Source organism: Dreissena polymorpha, chromosome 7, assembly GCF_020536995.1.
Source record: "Dreissena polymorpha isolate Duluth1 chromosome 7, UMN_Dpol_1.0, whole genome shotgun sequence".
NCBI classification, from domain to species: domain Eukaryota; kingdom Metazoa; phylum Mollusca; class Bivalvia; order Myida; family Dreissenidae; genus Dreissena; species Dreissena polymorpha.
This window is the reverse complement of record NC_068361.1, coordinates 6,126,152-6,148,434: the sequence shown is the minus strand read 5'-3', so window position 1 is coordinate 6,148,434 and position 22,283 is coordinate 6,126,152. Positions and strand designations below refer to the sequence as shown.

At 34.0% G+C, this 22,283-nt stretch overlaps 1 protein-coding gene across 2 annotated transcripts in view; it reads right to left on the bottom strand.

Annotated features, from left to right (window-relative positions):
- Positions 1–803: 803 nt before the first annotated feature.
- LOC127836849 (uncharacterized) overlaps positions 804–22,283 on the bottom strand; it is a 40,375-nt gene continuing 18,895 nt past the window's right edge. For both annotated transcript variants that reach the window (XM_052363470.1, XM_052363471.1), the window contains 10 exons: positions 20,897–21,096; positions 18,551–18,648; positions 18,135–18,251; positions 14,487–14,595; positions 13,850–13,990; positions 11,469–11,592; positions 7,429–8,141; positions 6,743–7,026; positions 5,459–5,587; positions 804–3,839 (listed from right to left, as the gene is read on the bottom strand). In XM_052363470.1, coding sequence (XP_052219430.1) covers positions 3,744–3,839; positions 5,459–5,587; positions 6,743–7,026; positions 7,429–8,141; positions 11,469–11,592; positions 13,850–13,990; positions 14,487–14,595; positions 18,135–18,251; positions 18,551–18,648; positions 20,897–21,096 — 2,011 coding nt within the window. In that variant the 3' untranslated portion in view covers positions 804–3,743. The remainder of the gene's footprint in view (positions 3,840–5,458; positions 5,588–6,742; positions 7,027–7,428; positions 8,142–11,468; positions 11,593–13,849; positions 13,991–14,486; positions 14,596–18,134; positions 18,252–18,550; positions 18,649–20,896; positions 21,097–22,283) is intronic.

Sequence of the window (22,283 nt, the reverse complement as noted above, 5' to 3'; positions counted from 1 at the left end):
AGCGAATTGTTGAAAAAAAAAATACCTTTTTCTATGACAACGATTTAAATCAGTATGCTATAGTTCATTGAAGTTAAGTGAAAGGTCAGCAAGCACAACTTTGGGTATGTACTTATTTACCGGAACCACAGTTCAAATAAAATCAAAAGGAACTGTATATGTTTTTCGCTGTTTTGATTCCACGCGCTGGATCAACGTGTTTGTCTCTGTGAAATTTATTGTAAACCAGAAATAAACGACAGCGTATATATCTAGAAAGAATCCTTTAAAATCAGGTTTGTTACAATGCAACCTATGGCTAAAACTACTTTATTTGCATTATAAAAGCTAAAACTGTATTCTTCATTTTCAGCATGTTTGGTCCAGTAACTATTCGATTGTAGTCCATTTAATAAACTGCAAAATCCACTTCGTACTTCTTATACAGGAATGACCCGTGTGAAGCTTGAACTTTTGGAGTGTTCAAATTAAAAGACGGTGGGACAAAGAGACTTTTGTACAGTGATAGCACTTGTTTCATTATTTCATCTGTTTTTATATTTTCAAAGATAACAATGACATATCATTGTAAAATGACATTTATTTGAATAATCGTTACTAAGGTATTCATATGTTACTTTTTTGGTTCAATAGTGAGATATGTAAAATACACAATTGCACTAAGTATCATTCTTAACTACCCGAATATTGTAAAATGCAAAAGCAGTAAGTATATTTTTATCTGCCTGTTTAAGTTTTTTACTTTATGATGTGTGAGAATAAAAGCGTATTGCGAGTATATATACACAGAAATAGATGCTGCCAAAATGAACAAGTGCATTTAATCTATAACATCTGATAGTTTACTTCATTTATTTGAATACATTTTCATTCAAGTTCGGAATTACCTACTGCCTCTGATACACACAATATAAAGTAAAACAAGAAAATATAGTAATATATATATGTGTGTGTTAACAATATAAAGTAATATAAAGAAGTGAAACTCCAGGACCGGTACTTCGGTTAAACAACATGCTTTAGAATCCCTGTGAATACAATCATATTCAATGCAAACTAAACAAAATATTCATTTATATAATTTATATTGAAATATGTGTTCAATCTCATATAAGTATATAGTGATACACATTCTAGAATGCAAATGATGTTATGCATAACATTTTGATGGCATCGTTCTGTTCCTTTTCGTTTATATACTTGTGCGATATATGAGGCGCTTTATATACTAACGCATGCGATATATGCAGCGCTGTATTTTTTGATTGGATGCGTAAACCACTTTATTATAATTAACAATTAAGAATCAAATGATAGTCTTGCATAATTTACTTGTTATTTCATCTCAATACTCTATTCCGTTATTCAATATGAAATATAAAAACATATATTTTAACTATATTTATTCCGATATTCAAGTTGCGTTCAACAAAGTCAATGGGCCATAGTAAAATATGGATTTATAAATACTAAAATTAGGTATTTATTATAAATAGCAAGTGCTTGATTCATTCGACAAACGATGGTATCTAAGTAGTAATCGCAATTTTCAGGGTAACATGCGGTTTTCGTCCGTAAATATACGACTTTCCATGTTTTGGGATTTGAAACATATCCACGACTTCTAAATCAATGTGCCTCACTCAAACAGAAACACAACATCATATAAAAGAACCGAATGTGTATGTTCAAAGCTTAAGGTGACACTCCAGTTACATCAGCAGGAGAGAAATTCGTTTTAAAACGGCTTGGAAACGGTTAATATTAAACGGTTGTAGTTTTAATCCGGTTTAACGAGACACATACCTATCCCATTCCGTTCCGTCTCAAAAACTAAATTAAATATATGATACAAGTCAAATCACGTAGTAATAAGTGAATTATTTCGAAATACATGACCATCCTCCTCTTGACCATAATCAGAACAACAGAACGGAAATCCTTGATTCGAAAAAAAAACGCAATACAAAACTATTGTGATAAATCGTACCCATTTAATAGTATTCAAGTTAAATCATTGATGTGCAGACCTGTATGCGTTTTTTTGCAAGGAGAGATCTGTTAACAGATAATATTTTTCAAGAAATGTTCAAGCATGTCTAGACATACAACTGAACTTATCAACTATAAAAAGACATAGCACACGACGCATTTTAAAGCTCATATTTCACTTAATAATAATCCTGTTTTGTTAAAAAAGTGTGTTATTTCATTGTTTTTCAAGACGAGCATATGCACTATGGCTTTTTTCTGCAGATGAACATGCGTAGACTAAACATACAAAGTATCATTCAATACAATACATTAAAACATAATAAGCTGTAAAGCATGTGTTGTGAATAATATGTAATTGCATATTCTAAGTTCAATACCAATACGTTTTAAAATATAAAGACGTAAGCCTTTTGAATAATCAGCTGATTCGTTTAATGTATAGCTAAATAAAATGTTAAATAACAAAAATACGCACAAATAATATGAACGACCATATAGGGTTCACTTTTCAAGAAGCTCGTGCTGCACATGAATACGTATAAACATCAATCCTGTTAAGTGTCGTTGTGATACACAGAAAAAGGTTTGAAACACAGTTTCTGTTGTACAATAATGTAAGTATCCACAATGTGTCACAATTCAAGTGCGCATAACATAATGTAAAATAACATTCTAATTAACTTTCGTTGTGCATCCTAATGTTGCGTTATTTCGCGGGCAACGACCTCTGAGAATAAAATAGTGATATACACAAAAATAACGTTTGACACTAAACACAGTAAAACAACATATCAATAAGGTATATGGTTATATGTTGAAAACTGAGAGAGAACTTCGCGCTACAAAGTCTATATGTGCAAAATAGTGCAAGTATTAAAACATGTGTTAAAGTGAAAGGGAAAAAACTCTGCAACGACTATCGTAAGCAAAAATAACGTCTTACAGTTTTTCATAGTATGGAAAACAATATCATGTTGATTAACAGAAAACAGAGAGGCACATTTTCGATGAAAAAATGCCTATGTACAATGATACAAGTATCCTAAATTTACCTAAATTGAAGGGAAAATAAATCTACAACTAACATTACATGTTGCACATAGCATACATACTATATATTTGCGATACAAAATTCACATATTACAAACCAACCGATCAACCAACCGACCAACTAGCGATTCCAGTTAATCACCGCAGACACTTCGTTCTCAGTGGTGAAATAAAAATGAACGAACAATCTAAAATATATCGTTTTCCTAAACGTCTGTAAAACAAACAATACTTTTGTTGAAATGTAGCGAGGTTGCAATAATGCAGACTTATCGATATAGGATACAATCACACATACTCATACATGAAACATAGAAACAAGTAAATAAACTAATGGAAAATAACATCTTTTAAATTAGCATTGTCCTCTACACCAAGATACATGTAAACGCAACGAATTACTAATTAACACATATTTGTTTTGTTATTTCGAGTACTTTCCCTAAGGTTTTACCTGATATAACCTGATCTATGCAAATTTTGATATATATCAAAGAACATGTAGACATGCAATTTTATAAAACGTTTCATCATTTATTTGCAAACGTTTTCTGTCAGCATGTTTGCTCTTAAATGTAAACACAGAACCCTTAAAATAAATTAAAATTGCACATTTACATCAATTTCATGTAAAGTCAGCTCATAACTCGAGTCAATAACCGAACGTGGTATTATAGTCTCTTTTACCGCGGTGCAACTTACTGAACGTCAGTGGTCTTTACTAGGTTCATGTGGACCAGTGTGAAGTCCGTTGCCAGATCAAAGAAGGAAATTCTCAAACGTGTGTCTTGAAGCTTTAAAACACAAAGCATATTGATATTACAAGAGGGCTAAATGCCCTAGTGCGCTCACTTGAGACCGCAAGGAATTGTACTGTTTTAAATAGATGAAGTATCCACAAAAGTTAACAGCAAAATTTCCGGGAAAACGACCCTCACACTTGACATCAATGTTTGAAACAAAACCACGATCATTTTAGAAGTAAGCCCAAATAAATATAATTTGCAATTGTTCCAACCTAATTGTTGACCTCAATGAGTGGAGCAAACATTTTATACCTTGAGTGTTCAAACGATGTTTTTATAGACATAAGGAAAACTTCCTCGCCTCATGGTGCCCATTACTTTCAATTCAAAGGAAAACATATCTCATTCGTAGTAGAATAAAACAAATTATCAGATAAAGTGCCAGGCAGATAGCGCAAATAATTGACTTCTATGTTGACAAGCGTTTTCCTTAAGTTTACCTTATTATTTAAGTTGATGACCTTTTATGGCCCATTAATAACATGGCCGAGATATAATTGGGACTCTCGCCAAATTTCACGTTTTTAAAAAATAAATCTGGTATCTAAAGAGTTCACCTGTTAATTATGTAATATTACATTAAGACCTTGATTATGATCTCTATGTTACCCAGTTGCAAACTCATTATTGATGACAGTTGTTCATGAAGATTGGACATTATATGTAGTATCTTGAGTGTTAACAAGCTTTTTATTGAATTCGACATAGTAACTTTGTAATTTTAACCAACGTAGCTTAGTTTCGAATTCGGCTGAGATATTATTGTAAAAATGTTTTGAACAAGTTTCACGAGCGATCGGCAATAAAAACGGTCTATAGAGTGTTCACACTTTGCCTTAAATTTGACCTTATGACCCAGTTAATTTGACCCCACTTGACCCAGTTTGGACTTCAGCTGAGATTTCATCAATACCAATTGCCTGATAGTTGCACGAAGACAGGGCAAAACATTTGGCTTCTAGAGTGAGAAAACGATTTTTTTCTTTAATGTTACCTAGTAACCTAGTTTGTGACCACATGTAACCCAATTTCCAACTCGACCAAGATATTATTAGGAGATATGTTCTACCCAAGTTTCAAGAAGATTTAGCAATACATGTTACCTCTAGAGCGTAAACTAGCTTTTTTCTTAAATTTGACCTTTTGGACAAGTTGTTGACACAACGTAACCCAGCTTTAAACTAGGTCAATATATTTTAAGACAAATCTTTGGCATTGTTCCATGAAGATTGGGCTATAAACAAGTCTTCTATAGTTTCAGAAGGCAAATATGGACGCCGTGCGAAGTACACAGAACGATAAACGAAATGCAATTAAAAAAAATCATGCAGGTTATGTCCAGGTGAAGAAAACATAAAATATATTTTGAGCCTGATACTGTCCAATATAAAGATGTGAAACTCCTGCTGCTTGGCCAGTATTGCAAAACATACATCAATTCAATAGTTCATCCTTCAAAAAGTGCATTTATCGTTTATTATTTAAAATAAAGAAATACACTGCTTTACAAAATCGGAATCAAACAAGACGACGGCAATGCAAGGAGTTCAACAAATCCGTAACATGTTCGATATTAAAGAGGGCATTAAAGAAAGAAACACATTTACCTGTGTTGCTGCGTGATCAATTATCATGTCCACAACCAACATATACTCATAATATTGTCTTGTAGCCTTAAATTTCTTTTCAAGCCGTTGCTTATATTGCCGAAGGTTAGAAAGTGTCAACTGATTTTCCTTTAAAAGGAAAAATAATGTCTTCACACATATAAAATGCATGATCGAAGAAAAATATTAAAATCAGACATAAAGCATATGAACAAAAATGCCAACATAATAATTAATTAAATATAATAAAGTATTCCAATAAAAGAGTGTGTATGAATTCGCGAAAAAAAAAACACATGCTGTCGATCGCTTATTCCATTGATAATACACAAAGACAAAAAGCTTCACGTTGATTAATGGAATTTATTGCCTAATTTGAAATGTACATAACTTTGTAAAACAAAAATAGGGTGCCAGACACAAACATTGTTTTTTACTTCTGCAATAGGTATGAACAAGATTTATTTATTTAATGCTTTCCGGTGGTTTATAGAGAAATATCAGTGAATTAAAACTGATAATTTCACTGTTTCAAACAGTGAAAATTATCAGTGAGAATTATTGATAATTTTCATTGTTTACTGTGAAATGACGTCATTTTTGACGAAATGACGTCATTATCGCAGCAAAATTCGTTAGTTAAACTCTTGAACAATGTATATAAACTGTGAAAAATGCATTAAATAAAAAGAAAATTTGTTGGATTCGGTGGATTATCGATTTTAATTTACTTGTGATCATAGAAAATATATATGTTCACTCGTGGCTGCGCCACTCGTGAAAAGAAAAATATTATTTTCTATGATCACTCGTGAATTAAAATCGATAATCCACCGGATCCAACAAATATCCTCTATATATTATTTTCAATTTGATATGCAGAAGACAGTTAAAGTCAGAAAAACTGATTATGTACACCAATATAAGTATCCTGAATTAGCCTTATATATATATATAAAGAGTTTCATTTCTATATACTATAAACAACCTATCTAGAGAGCTTCATGGTAATACGCATAAAACTGACATACAAGTTCGCAAAACAAAGTTCACAAGTACTATAATGTATAAAACTATAAGGGCACATAACTCTGCAAAGAATATTGCGCCATACACGAAAATTATGCGTTGCCTATCTACTTAATATGAAAAAACATTACGAATTGTTTAGATCGGGAGAAACTGAGGTACTAGTTTTCGACACAAAATACACATAATCAACCGACAGGGTGATTCCAGTACTTCCCTTCCACACATAAATATCGTTTAATGTTTTATAATTACCGTTATATTGCATTTCTGAAGAATATCCCGGTGTAAAGCTTGTATGTCAGGGACATTTTTGACGCACCGCCCAACTGGCTTATCCACGTTTACGTCGGGTAGCGGACGGGCAAGACATCGCAACTGACGTTTAGAGTTCCAATATAACAAAAGCAGTTGGATGTTGTCAATCTCTTGCACATCCGTGGTCATTGGCCCGGTGTTAATTTCTAAACTGATGATTTCGGCAAATTTAGACAGTAAATCCCTGTAGTAGATCCCTGGATTGATATTATACACGTATCCTACAACAAAAAAGAGCAACACATTATAAAAGGCTGCTCAATGATAACTGAGATACTTTCTTCATTGTATTTAAGACATAATCATCTATATTGTTGGGAACAAAAACGGAAAAGCATTTAACCTGTATTTTAAAAGTTTGCTAAGCTCTTTTACACGTACAGTTATTACAAACACAATAATACTTAACACCATTAAATATAGGAATAAAGGAACGTATTAAAAGGAGAGAAATTGTTGATACAAATAATGCCCGAACATAAATTAAGGACCTCGTGGTAAGTGAAAGAGTTCACTCCGTAAGCAAATGTAGTTGATTCATTTGGAATTTCACAGTGTTTAATACAAAATTTGAATCCTGTGCAAAACAATATAAACGTGTGTGAAGCAGGAAAAAAACTCACTTAAGATGTCTTTAGCAAGAATCAATTTAAGTATTTCAAATTCGTTGAATTCCATAGGGTGCACATATATTTTCCATTCTTCCGTCTCAAGCCACTTAATTGTGAATTCAAACTTCACTTCAAAATCGCAATTATAGGCTAAGAGTGTGTCTCGCAATTTAATGTTTGCTGCATACATATACGGCTCTTCTAAACTTGGTTCGCTCTGAAGTTGAATATGTTCATTAAGGTAGTCCCACAAATTGTGAAGAGTAATAAAGTTGCCCCGGATATGCTCGTGACATTTACAATTCTTCATTTTACAGATTTTACCATTTGCTCTTGCCGTGAATGCCTGAATAACGTAATTTAACAATGAGCTGCCCTCTGTTGTTTTCAAATCTGCAGGCGTTGTTGGAGAGATAGCATTAAACTGAATAAGCTTGAGCGAACTATTCAGATTCATTTTTTTAGCAAAACAGCAGTCCAGAAAGGCAATCACTTTTCCAAAGTGGGGGTTTTCTTCGTTCCATTTGTTTAATCTCAAGCTTACTTTATCCAAATGGTAATTCACATTCGGACCAAGTTGAAAGCCATTTTCATCGTTGTGTCCAGAGTACACGAACAATAATGTTTGAATATCTTTTTTGGAAAGATCATCAAATGCCTGATCAAGTTGTTCATCAGCTTTAATGCCCTTCATGTCTTCAGCCAGAGTTATGACATTTTGTGGACTGAAAATATTACGTATGCAGATGGAAATACCGTTACATAATGATTGTCAAGAGTAATTAGTTACAAATATATATGCGATGTTAAAACTAATTCAATTCTCTGTGAAAGCATCATATTGACAGGACAAAATGTGTGCCTTCAAGAGCATCAATACTTGGGTTCTTTGAATTCATATATATGTGTCCCTATACGACTGTATTTTGAACTTAGCTGAGATATTATAAGAATAATAGTGTTTTCATCGTTTCATGACAAGTAAAGAAAAACAAATGTGGTATTTAGCGGCTTTATATTTAATGTTTCAAACGCATTTCTCACTACGGACAATCAGCGACGAACGGTGATTATTGAAATGTACGATATAAACAGGAAGCACGCTTTGATCAGTAATTTTGAAATATGACTGTCAATCTAAAATTTGAAATCTACAACGGTGTTTCAAAATGTCCAAATGTTGTAAAGTCTACCGAAGTAGGAGATGTAAGAAAACTGATTTGTTTAAAAAACATCAATCTATGAAAAGAAGTCTATTGGATCATAAATAAAAAATGTAATTACAAAAGCGTTGGTTTTATATTTCGCGTGATGCCAATTTTTCTCTTTTAAAACACAATTTTCAAAGCCTGGTTAGACTTATTAAATTATCAAAACATTTGCATATAGAACACACACATTCAATCATACTTATCAGACATCAACACAAGTATTTGTAATGTTATTTTATTAATTACCGACAAACTGGCGAATTCCCTTTTACTTGTATCGATATAGTTGCTTGCACACTGATACAGCATAGGCAAGTTATTCGTTTGTGTCAAGTTTCAATTAAGTTACCTATGATTATCAAGCTTGTGTGTAGACCAATAAGACAGAATAGAATGTCGCACGGAAACAAACTCACCCGATGATGAAATGTGACAATCGTAACACGTCTTGCAAAATTATTTTTCATAGGACACTTTCAAATTTAACACAAATTTTTCATAAAAAAAGCGTGACAATGTCGGTACTAGATTTGTGAGCGACTATCGTGTGTAATGCACCTTTCGCTTGTAAATACTAAGATGCCATTATCATTGCCTTATATGCATCATATTGTATGCTATCTCGGCTGAGTTTTAAAATTATTTCAGCCACCTGAAAACAATGGCTTCCAGGTGCTTGATGTTAAATTGCTTAGTTCTTAAGTAATGAAAAAAGTGAACACTTTAGAAGTAAGTAACTTTTGGTTATGATTTTTCTTCTGTACAAGCGATCATCATTTGTTATATTATATTAAAGAAAACATCAACACTCCAGAAACTCTATTATGAGAGAAGTTATTGTATTTAAGTCGTTGGTTATCTTTTACCACTATTAATGAGCTGTTATTCTAGATTGTTTCATCAACCATTCAAATTGTTTGAATGTTTGAAGTTATAGTGTATATATCGCTTCAAGGTATTTATTTGGAATGTGTTATGAACGTGTCCAAATACATAACATAAATTTGAAAAATCTCAGTATATCGGAATTTAACGCATGTGTTGCTAGTGAGTAACTGCTTCGTTCACATTGTAATGAAACGTCATTTCAGATTGAAGGACATTGTTGTATGTTTGTGCTTCTCTTGTGAGTACTTATTAATCGTCCGGGGATGATGTGGCAACCGTGTGGCTAGAAGAGGGGGGGGGGGGGCGGGGGCGAATCCCTATATGTGTAGATAGCGATGCCAATTTGACTATTTAACAATATACATACGATTAAACAAATACCGTACGGCAAATGAGCATATAGCTTAAACTTTATCTAAGACAGAGGTAGAGGTGTCACATGATAACGCAATACCGGATAGTATCTTGCTAGAAAAGATCACACTTCATAACTTGGATTGTGTTAACTGATTTTCATTCTTGATGTGTTGATCGAAGATTATAATGCAATTCCAGCTAAATCGAGCTGGTCGAGAACCCTAAATAATGATGCAGTGCCCCAGATAAGCTGTGTATCTGCGCCTTTCAGCGTATGACAATTTTAAAAACGCAAAGAAATACAACACCATGCGTATTGAAAATGCAACCCATTCGACTGGAACGCAAGTTCGTCAAATTTTATGCGTACGATACAATAGATTTGATAGAAAATGTTTTGCATTTTAAGATATTTACTCTTTGGTATTATCATTGTAACGCGCCGATGTTTTCATTCAGCAAGCGGCTGGATGACGGAGCAGGAAAACGGTCAAAGTTATTCAAACACTCTGCGGACTAGATGTCATAGTTAAATAACGCAAAAACTATTTACGACGACATACATGCGTGTTCAATCTTATTTAATCCGTCGCTCATTGTGCATGTATTTGTAAAGCGTCTGTACTTTCAGTTTCTATTACGATCAGTTAACATCAGGGTTTGTTAAGTTTAAAGTTTATATTATGGACAGTTTCAAGTATTAAAGGGACTGTCAACCACGACGACGAAGAAAAGTTGTAAAATACCGTTATGTTTTACAATTATTAGTTAATATAAAATATCACGACTGGTATATTAAATTACTTGAAAAAAGGTCATATTTTCAGTATATTTGGTAATACAATTTCGCGATGTGAAATTGAAAATACATCACAAAATAGGTGACATAATGGTATACACACTATAAATAACGCAAGTAGATTGATCATTATATATATAAAATATATACAATTCACTACAAATGCACATTTTGCATTCCTGGGTTTACTACGTGATGATGGTAATCAATCAACTGGTGTTATTTATAGTGAACTGGTAGTTACCTGGTAGCCATACACAGTAAAATTTATTACCGAATATACTGAAAATATGAAAACTTAACAACTTATTTCAAGTAATGTAATATACCAGTCGTGATAGTTTTATCAATATTAACTTATAATTGTAAAACAATACGGTATTTTACAACTTTTCTTTTCTTCGTCGTCGTGGTTGACAGTTCTTTTAAAGATATTATGAAACATAAGTTTATTAAAGTTAATTAGTATAGTATATAGTTTAATTGAATCAATACAAGTGTGCAGTTTCAACAGAAGTAAAGCAGCAATGATATTAAGGTATGCATTTTTATAACTTATTTCACCCTATTTCAAGAATGAAATCACCCTATTTTTCAAAATCAATGGGTGAAACCCCTATTTCCCAAATAATTGTCCGGGGCAATGATAATGATGTCGTATAACAATCGAAATCACCTGGAACAAGCCAACGGGTAGTCCATGTGCGTCGTAGATGCACATGAAAATATATTTAACTATGCATTGTCGAATTAATAATAGTTCATTATGTGAATAATATCAACAAGAAAACACCTACTTTATACACATTGCTGGCAGTACTTTCGATGTTATGACTTCCTCAAATTGTTTGATGTCATTTTGGAAAACATGCCCGACTTCTTCATCATACCCAGCAACCAGTATGGCTCCCCAGTTGGCATCTAGAATGTTCGAGTCGAAATTATTTTTTTTTATAGCATTGCTTCAATGGTTAAAATAAAGTTCTGTATTTCACCATATAACAAACATTAAGACATTCTATTGAATTTTCCATGAAAGTTTGACTGTGTGGTTTCCATGATAATCCAATAAGTTTTAGACTGTCAAATTACACACACTAAGTATTGAAATAGATAAAGCAAACATGCCATTAAGACCAATAGTCAGCAGTGTGGGATCTCTCTCCTACAATAGTGCCAAATACATATCAACGGTAATGTCTCCGATGGTCGGGAAAACAGAACACTTCGTGAAGAACTCAAAACATTTCTCAACACTCATCAAAAACACACAGGTGGAGGAGAATGAAGTGTTAAAATCATATTAGATAAGTGCACTTTGCACCAGTATCTAAGTAGATAGAGCCTAGGATATTATTCATAATAAACTACTAGTGGACCCGAAGCTGACCTCTAGAACCACTATGTCTCCATAACAGGCTACCAGGTTGCTAGGACTGTGCCTTAATTGCACATATGTTGTGTTTGATGGTAAATTCTACCAACAGATACATGGAGCCGCTATGGGTTCTCCTGTCTCGCCGATAGTGTGCATCCTATACATGGAGCATTTTGAGGAACAGGCTCTCCGCACAGCCCCACACCCACCAAGCTGGTGGTTCCGCTACGTCGATGACACCCACACAACACAGAACATGTCGAGGAGTTCACATAGCACATCAACTCCAATTGCCAAGACATAAAGTTCACGATGGAAAAAGAAGAGCACGGCTTACTAGCTTTCCTTGACACCAATACAATCAGAATACCGGACGGCAGCTTAAAAATCAATATATACAGAAAACCGTCACATTCAAACCAATATCTAGATTTAAACTTTCACCATCCGAATGAACACAAACTGTTAGTAGTAAGAACTATTTTTTGCAGAACTAAATCAATAATTTCAGAAGAACATGACTTGCATAATGAAATGCAGCATGTTAGCCAGGCCTTTAAGAAGTGTCACAATCAGAAATGGGCACTGAAGAAAGTAAGGGAACAGGCCAGCAAACCCAATTCCGGTACAGAGAGCAAAAGAGTACCAGGATAAGCCAAGTCTTAGGGCAACGTCGTCCTTACATATGTTCAAGGAACCTCTTAACAGTTGACGCGGGCCTTAAACACAACATCTGCGTTTCCTTTAAGCAACATAAAGCCACATAAGACAACTGATAGTTCACCATAATGACAAACCAGACAAGAAATACATCTGCGGACCTATTAAATGCGATGGCCATCCAAAGGAAAAGGGGTACAATGGACTATATTGTTGAAACTGAAAGAAATCTGAAAGCATGATTCATGGAACACAGGAGACCGAGTTCAACAATCATCTGAGGTCTCAATGCATATACATGACTGTAAACCGGACCACACAGTCACAATGGAGAACTTTAGGATTCTGGTACGTCAGCCATCTTGGTTCGAGAGAGGGGTCAAGAAGGCTATTTACATCCGTGCACTCACACCAGCGCTAAACAACGACGGGATACGCTACCAACTCTCGCACACCAGGAACCGTATGCTAACATCGCTCATCCCGACAATTAGCGGTGTTAACTTTTCCCAACGGTAGAAATCATTCTGCTGATGAATCTATAGTACATGGACGAAAGCTCCAGGAATGACTTTCAATACTCAGTGTGTGAAATTTGACAGTCCATAACTTATTGGATTATTTTTCATTGAATGATGACTTGTCAGTTGGTTAAGAATTATTCTTGTTTGAAACGCCAAATCAAACCATGCGCAGTCTTTTGTTCACACAAGTGAAAACACTATCATAATATACACCAAACATATTACTAGGTATGCATTCAAAGAATGATTTTCATTATCTGCGTATGTATTACATTAATTTGCTAGAAAGTCAACATTTATCTCATTTAAAATATAAATAACTTTGAACTGCAGTTGCGTAAGAAGGGAATAAAGCCATAATCATGCAGATGTCATTGTATCTGAATATTTTAATCTGTACTCAGATAAAATTCATGCTGATGTGTTGCTCTTGTTGTGTTTCTTCAAAATATACACCGACGGTCCACATGAATCAATTATGCGGATTCGTTTGATATACATACCATACTTTTCCTGGTTAAGTAATGAAAACAAAACTATGAAGTGAAGATTATAAAAAAAAAGCTTCAATGATTATGATAGAGTATGCTCTTGTATATTGAATAAACTGTATTACTGAAAGACTGAATTGTTTCTCCGCATGTATGACACTTGACTGGATTGATGTATGAATTCCTCATACATGAGCAACAAATGCGGATCCGCCTCTTACAAGCTGCTTGTACTGGTGAATTATTGTCATGACCGTCAAATCCGACTGAAAAAAGTTAGGATGCCGTAAATTTAAGTCCAATAACATGAAACAAGTTGACTTAAACTATTTCGGCTTTTGTCTTACCAAGCTAGATTTGGAAAAAAACCTGTCTAAGAATGTTGAAATCATGTTTACTAGCCATCATTTCTGATTGGAAATAATAACCTTAGACTGTTTCTTTAAACGTATTCTTCTGCAAACATACATTGCATCATAGTAATATTAAAATGGAATATTCAATGCCTTTTAAATATTGTGTTCAGAATTATTTCTATAGTTAATGTATGAAAATAAAATGAATTTTAGTATTTCTGGCAGACTCTCATACGTCTTATCAAAATATTTCAGTTAGCGTTTTTTTTACAAATTCATATGCTCTTCAATCGTGACAATAAAATAAAATAATAAATAACAAACATAAGTGAGAGTTGTTTCCATATACACGAACCATCGTTTATACATACGAGTTTGGTAACAAACAGTTCGGCAAACGTTATACCTTTCATTACTTCATTGACCAAACATATTTCGCACCGAATATCTCTGTCCACGTTTTCGGTTTTCGCAGCTGATTCCCATTCCGGAGCTGATTGTTTTCTGCATATGGTCTAAAGTAGAAAATTGAAATAGCATGGTCTCGATAAAACGGATAGGTATACCTCAATCTTATTTCGTATAATAAAAAAAACTTGTTTGAAAATATATAAATAGCATTACAATTGAAAAAATGAAAGTAATTATCCCATATTGCTACATAATCGACAAGCCTTAGAAAAATATTTCAATAAAACAAACACAGCTTTTCATAACATTTCAATAACACTTATTGTTATGAAATACTGGTTATAAGAATTCATGTACGTTCACTTCGAAAATATAAAAAAACACACACATAAAATGTTTTGGAAGTTAACTAACACAGCATGCATAAAGCTACATACAAACAGACTAACAGTACAAAACGTCACTTCGAATTTAAGCTATGAAGTGGAAACTATTTATTTATGAACAACGGCCTTGGCGGAACCGACCCCAACTGCAATTATCCTACAAAAGTCTTCTTCTAAGCTTTCTATCAAACCAAAGTGAATACAAATACATGACATTTGTATAGCACAAATGATATAAACATATTAGTTTTCGCTTCAAACTAACTTAATATAAGTATGAAATGTTAATTATAGTTATGTATATTCATACTGTCTGCCCTTAAGTATTTTTGTAAGTAATGCACACTTAAGTTAAGACGTTTAAACAGGTGAGCTTCTAAGTTGGAAAACAAATCAGGTAGATCAATCCACACAAATATACTTACAGCCCATTAATCCAATCCAAGCTAAACTTATCGATTGGCAACTCTTCGTCTATATTTCTAGAAAAATATAACTTTGACTCCAATGGTAACAAGAGCACCGCCTTGCGGGTGCAGACCGCTCATCTAATTTCTTTTTAAAGGTGAATGGACTCTCAATTTCAATCACAAAGGAGGGAGGGGTGGAGTGAAGAGCGGTGTTTAGTTGTGGGGTGTGGACATTTATAACATTATCTTCCAAAAATGCGGGGAAAAAATGAAAAAAAAAATTTTTTGGGGGGGATGGGGGAGGGGGTATAGTGTGAGGATGTGGTGGTCATTTGTGAGATGATCTTAAAAAAATAGGGGGTGGGGGGAGGGTATTCTTGGGTGCGATGGTTGGACGGTATTTCAAAAATAAAATACTAAAAATAAATATTTGTGTTTTTAACCGTTTCAAAAAAAATTGGGGGGTGGTGGGGTGGGGGGTATAGTGTGCGGGTGTGGTGGTCATTTGTGAGATGATCTTAAAAAAATATAGGGGGGATTCGGGGGGGGAGGGGGGCAGGGCACGGGAATGGTTTGGGTGGAGTCTATTGTGGTATGTCAGGTAAGAGTAGTTTTGTCAAAGTATCAATCAAATCTAATCATTAATAAAGAAATTATGGCAATTTTAGCAAAATTTAATAATTTGACCTTGAGAGTCAAGGTCATTCAAAGGTCAAGTTAAATTTTAACTTGCCAGGTACAGTAACCTCATGATAGAATGAAAGTTTTTGAAGTTTATAAGCAATAGCCTTGATACTTTAGAAGTAAAGTGATCGAAACACAAAATGTTACCATATATTCAAAGTTACTAAGTCAAAAAAGGGCCATAATTCTGTAAAAATGACAACCAGAGTTATGCAACTTGTCCTTTTAATGTACCCTTATGATAGTGTGCGAGTATTCCAAGTATGAAAGCATTATCTATGATACTTTAGGGGTAAAGTGGACCAAAACACAAAACTTAACCAAATTTTCAATTTTCTAAGTATAAAGGGTCCATAGTTCCGTCCAAATGCCAGTCAGAGTTACATAACTTTGCCTGTACAATCCCCTTATGATAGTTAATACGTGTTGCAAGTATGAAAGCAATAGCTTTGATACTGTAGGAATAAAGTGGACCTAAACACAAAACTTAACCAAATTTTCAATTTTCTAAGTATAAAAAGGGCACATAATTCTGTCAAAATGCCAGTCAGAGTTACATAACTTTGCCTGCACAGTCCCCTTATGATAGTTAATAAGTGTTGCAAGTATGAAAGCAATAGCTTTGATACTTAAGGAATAAAATGGACCTTAACACAAAACCTAACCAAAATTTTCAATTTTCTAAGTATAAAAAGGGCACATAATTCTGTCAAAATGCACGCCAGAGTTATCTAACTTTGCCTGCCCAGTCCCCTCATGATAGTAAGTAAGTGTACCAAGTTTGAATGCAAAAGCATTGATACTTTCTGAGAGAAGTGGACCTAAACGCAAAACTTAACCGGACGCCAACGCCGACGCCGACGCCGACGCCAAGGTGATGACAATAGATCATACTTTTTTTTTCAAAAAATAGATGAGCTAAAAATGCAAATCATCGCTAAATCACATGAAAACTTCCTACGAACACAAGTTCAGCACAATGCGCCCATCCTAACTGGCGTTATTGACCAAGACAGTTTTGTGCATTAGTGACCTTGACATTGACCCTCAATGCAAACCCAGGAAGAGAACGGAATTGTTGAACGCAAATTTTTATGTTTTCCCCTAAATATGAAAAGTACAAAAATGACATAATTAATCTAAAATTGACAGAGTTATAGGCCTTCGTCGCTCACTTCACAAGATCTTCCCGAGAAAATGTGTGCAAATTCAATTACAAATATGTAGCAGTTACAGAGATGTGTACGTCTTGCATAAAACTGTCACATGCTTTTCAACTTTCACGCACAACTTAACCTGACATTTCTTATTACAAAAGAGGCAAAATCGTGCTTGAGTGCCGGTTATCTTTATAGAACTTGGTCGGTGACCGAACTGAATGGTCCAAAACTCACGCGTGAAGTTTTTGTTCAATACCTTTAGTAGATATAATGATATTGAGATGACCCGATGAATAGTAAAGCTTAAAAGTGAAAACTTCAATATTGCTCCAAAGTTTAAAAATAAAATCATATTTTGTGCTGTTGTTTTGTCGTCCATTAAAACGCAATTATATCACACGCCTTTGTCACGTTGATTGAATCAAAAGTCTGGGGATATCATTAGTTTACGTATATTTCATCATATGATATAGCAGTGCTGTATTTCTCCAATGTACATGTCTTTACTAAACCATTTATAATTATTAGACTACAAATGATAGTTTGAATCGGTCAGCAGTTTATCTGGATGCAAACCTATAAATCATATTATAGCACACAATGGAGATATGCCTCTACAAAAACGTGCATGTATGTGTTCTCGAACGTGACAATTTTTTGGATGGTAATTTTCTTTAAGTATCTTCGTAAGAAATGTATATTTCCAAATTATGTCGATGCGCGAGGGTATTGTCATGAATAAATGCATTCAAACAACGTAAGTTTTAGTAACCAACTAACATAAGTTAAAGTAATACATAACTGAAACAATTATCATTATATAATAACTACGAACAATATTCGTAAGTATTCTTATACTATAATTACCGTTACCGGCAATAGGACATTTGCTAAATACTGACATGGTATTAATACTACATACTATTTCGATTCATAACGTACACATGAGATAGAAGTTGTTTGCTTACATGGTGTTGTTGGATACGGATTCATTTTATCTTACCTTTAAATCATTCCTTATTTGTTCTGAGTTGATTGAAGACTGTTTTACGCTTGCAACACACTTAACTGCTATTTTAGCTAAATTATTTACAACTTCATTATTTTTCCAAACTGAGACCTGGAAGTGTGTTTTTTAACAACAAAGCAAAGATAAATATGTCGTCACTAATTTAAACATATATTAAAGACTATATACTATCACATCAGTAGATTACAAACGCAAATGCTCTAGCGATATATTTGTGAGCAAATGAAACAATGATACAAGGTTGATTTGTCAAATAACTTTAAACGATCACATATGTGTTAATTTGGATGAAGATTTTTTTAAGAATGTCAATATTACTCAATGTGACGTGATAATCAAATAAGGTAAGAAATGACATTGCTAGTATAAACATATTTTTTATGATTTACCTGTTGCTTGTGTTCAATCAAGCTTTCCAACCAATATCGAAGTTCAATCCCGCCCTCTTTCGAAAACGCACAAAGACCAGTAATCAACTCGATCACAACTGAAATTTAAGAACATTAAGACATCACAAGTATAACCATTATCGATTTAACAAATAAAGGCAGTTAATTAACGTACATGTTTTTATTTGTGTCAACATACGTGTCTGGTAAAGATAGGTTTGTTGTTTTCATCCGTCAAACATACATGTACTTCCAGCCTTTAGTTCAGTGGATTAAAATCAAGTTCTTTAGTAGTGACGCGGCATTCTTATGGCGACACAAATTAACAAGAGCACCGCTTTGCGGGTGCAGACCGCTCATCTAAACAGCTAACAACAACGCGGTGTTACACATACGTAAGCAGAATATATATAAAGATATTCACTTAAAAGATTATGATCAATGCATACCATTACATACGTACAAAACAAGTTAACAAAACATACGTAGCAAGCGTATTTTGGTCGCGACTTTAACACATCGAATTAAGTTTCTATGGTAAAGCACGAAACAAGTTTGCAAAAAATAGACGAACTATTTCAAATGAATATGTAGTAGGTCTATAGTTATTCTCTTAATATTTCTTAGTCGTCCTTTTGACCTTGACCTTTTATCTCTGCGCTTGAAAGTCATAAGAAGCTATCCGTTACCAAGACTTACTGTATTGTTAGCAAGCACGTTTCATTAAAAACACTCGTGTGATCTTATACGTTTACTTGTTGACCTAAAAATCCATAGGAGTGTTTTCGGTGCGACTGAGCAATGTAAATTTCTGTACGCCAAAGTAGCCTCTAGATCAGGAAACCGATGCATCGACTGTATAGAATAATACAATTCGTCTTCTGATGTTGCAGATGAAGGTTAATTTTGCGTATATTTGATTTAAAAAAAGTTTTTTGTGTGCTGTGTACATGCAGTATTTCTATTCCCCGTGCATATAAGCAATGTCCTCTATGTTCAGTCTTCAGAGGCGGTCAGCGTAAGTATAACGTCTAATTTTGAGTTATCAAAACCTGTCGTTTACTCACTTGTACGTAAATTGCGTATGCACTTTCTATACATTAGATATTAACTAGTATGTACATACTTTGTGAGTTCTACGAGAGATGCTGACGTAGTATTGATATGAAGACTATCTCTATATATATTCCACGGAAGGCAATACTTATCCGTTTATCAAAAAGATTGGTTGATTCACCTTTGCTCGTTTTTGGGAAATTGGTTCCCTGGCATACGTCAAGGAACACATTATATAATAAGCTTTCCATACTGCTAGAGCAACTGACTATACATTCACTGTTTATTTGATATAAGTTCATGTTTCATTCACCTTTTACCTGTTGACATCAAACCTAAATTATCTTTCATTTTCTTACATGTCAACGCGTCCTCAAATTATAGTTCCAACACAAAATGTTAAATACCCATGAGACCTTGAGATTTTATATTATTTTTCACGAATTTAAGAACTATACCAATGCGTATGATCGTATTTCCAGTTTTTACTCTATAAAGTGCCTTTACGAATTTCGTGTAGCAAACAATGTGACTTTAACCTTTGACTTCGAAATAAATTGACATCTTCCAATTGACACAATTTTCCATTTAATACTAACCTGCACCATCATAGGTCAAAGCATAATTAAAAATTAAAATGGTAATTCTGTGCCAGGATTTACCAGCATACTTATTTTTATGATCATACGTATTCTATAGATATTGTACAAAAACTAAATTTATAATGAAAGCCCCCTCGTGACCTCGATTTACGACCACCTGATCACACCAATTTTAATTGCCATCGTACGTTCTACCAAGTTTACCGCTACTGCTATTGCAGGATCATTTAAAGGAACGGAGGGCATAGCATTCTTGAAATAACATGTATGAACTAATTTGATCAAACATGTTAAGCTCACTCGACATTGACCTGTTGATTTTAAATTTAAGATGCGACTTATTTTCCTCATATGTTATCACCCTACATATGTGCATTATCGCAGGTAAAATCGTTCTTAAAATACTGCCAAAAAAAATTCGCTGTCACATAGCCGTTTTACATTGATCTTTGATATAGTGACCTAAAATCAATCCGCGTCTTCATTTTCTTGGGACTAACCCCGAACCAATTTTCATTTTCTTCAGTAAAAATATAAACAAATTAACTTAATAAGCCCTTTTAAATGTGGGTCTAAGTTCAGATTGACCAAAACAACCGACCAAACGATTGCTTAATAAAAGGCAATGCATCCCATTTTTTCAAAGAGGGGCATACTCAATGTTTTTTTTGCGACAGTGAATACTTACCTACTCCAAAGCTATGATAATCATGGTTTTTTGTAGGCATACAATAATTGTGTGGAATCGGACCTGCATCGGACACAATAATCGACGTAGCATCATCTTCGTTAAATTCTCTTGAGAATCCAAAGTCAATCAATCTTGCGTTGAAGTAGTTATCCAGGACAATTTTTTTGGACTTAATATCCATATGCAACACTGTTCTCCTTTGAAACAAAATACATATATTTATAATATCAACGTTTTAAACAAGAGCACCGCATAACGGTTGCCAACGCTCGGCTGCGGGTGCAATATTGAATAAATGAAAGCTTGTCAGAATATATAGTTCGCGGTGACAGTGACCTTGATCTTTGACCGACCTAGTGACCCAAAAATGGGTGTAGCGTGTAGAACTTATCAAGGTGCATCTACATATGAAGTTTCAAAGTTGTGAGTGGAAGCACTTTGATTTTAGAGCCAAATGTCAAGGTTTTAATATGACGCAGACAGCGGACGTCGGACGGCGGACGACACAACAAGCTGGCTATGACAATATCTCGGATTTTTTCCGAAAACAGCTGAGCTAAAAAGATGCACATACATTTAACCGTTTTGAAACATTCGTATCCAAGTTCTAATGTTTATGGATGAACGCAAGAAACTTTAATTCAGTTATTACACACAATGTGTTTACAAAACAATAGTTCACTCTGATTATCAATTCGCATATTTGAGACTTCAATGTGACTGTTCTCATTTTAATTCTCTTTCAGGTTTGTCAACTGATAGCCTGTGTACCCTTTCTTAAAAATATTGAACACTTAAGAAAGGCCTTTGTCGCCGATTTTTGCAAGAGAAACAAAAACTAACAGGGCTCTTCCGTTGCACCTGCATTAGTTTTGCGAAGAAAACGGTATATAAAACGATGAAGCATATCAATAAAGAAGTAGTCCGTGCCACATTATCGAATGTTTAGTGTTATGTTCATCTATGACAACTGTTCAAATGGTTAATGCTAATTGATTAATTGGGTCATACGCAAAACATGGGGTTTTAATATTAAATTTCAAAACTATATTCTATAAGACTACATAGCCAGGATGTTTATGGATTGGTATGCAATAGCGTTTTGTGGTCGTAAATTCAGTTTGTTCAAATTATTCCCCTGAGGTCAGAACCGCCCTCGTCCCGGAGATCATCATTTGTACATATGTGTTTAAAGAGAAATGATTTGTTTTAAATATTTTTGTCTGAAACAACAAAATCCAAGATCATATTTTCTTCGAAGCTTTAAATAGTGTTGCTCTTACAAGATTCTTCAAATAATGCCCCTTGGCCGAAACTGACCTCGCCATATAGTGCCACCAGTTGTAAAATAGAAGACTTCAAAACGAAATTCTTTTCAAACAAT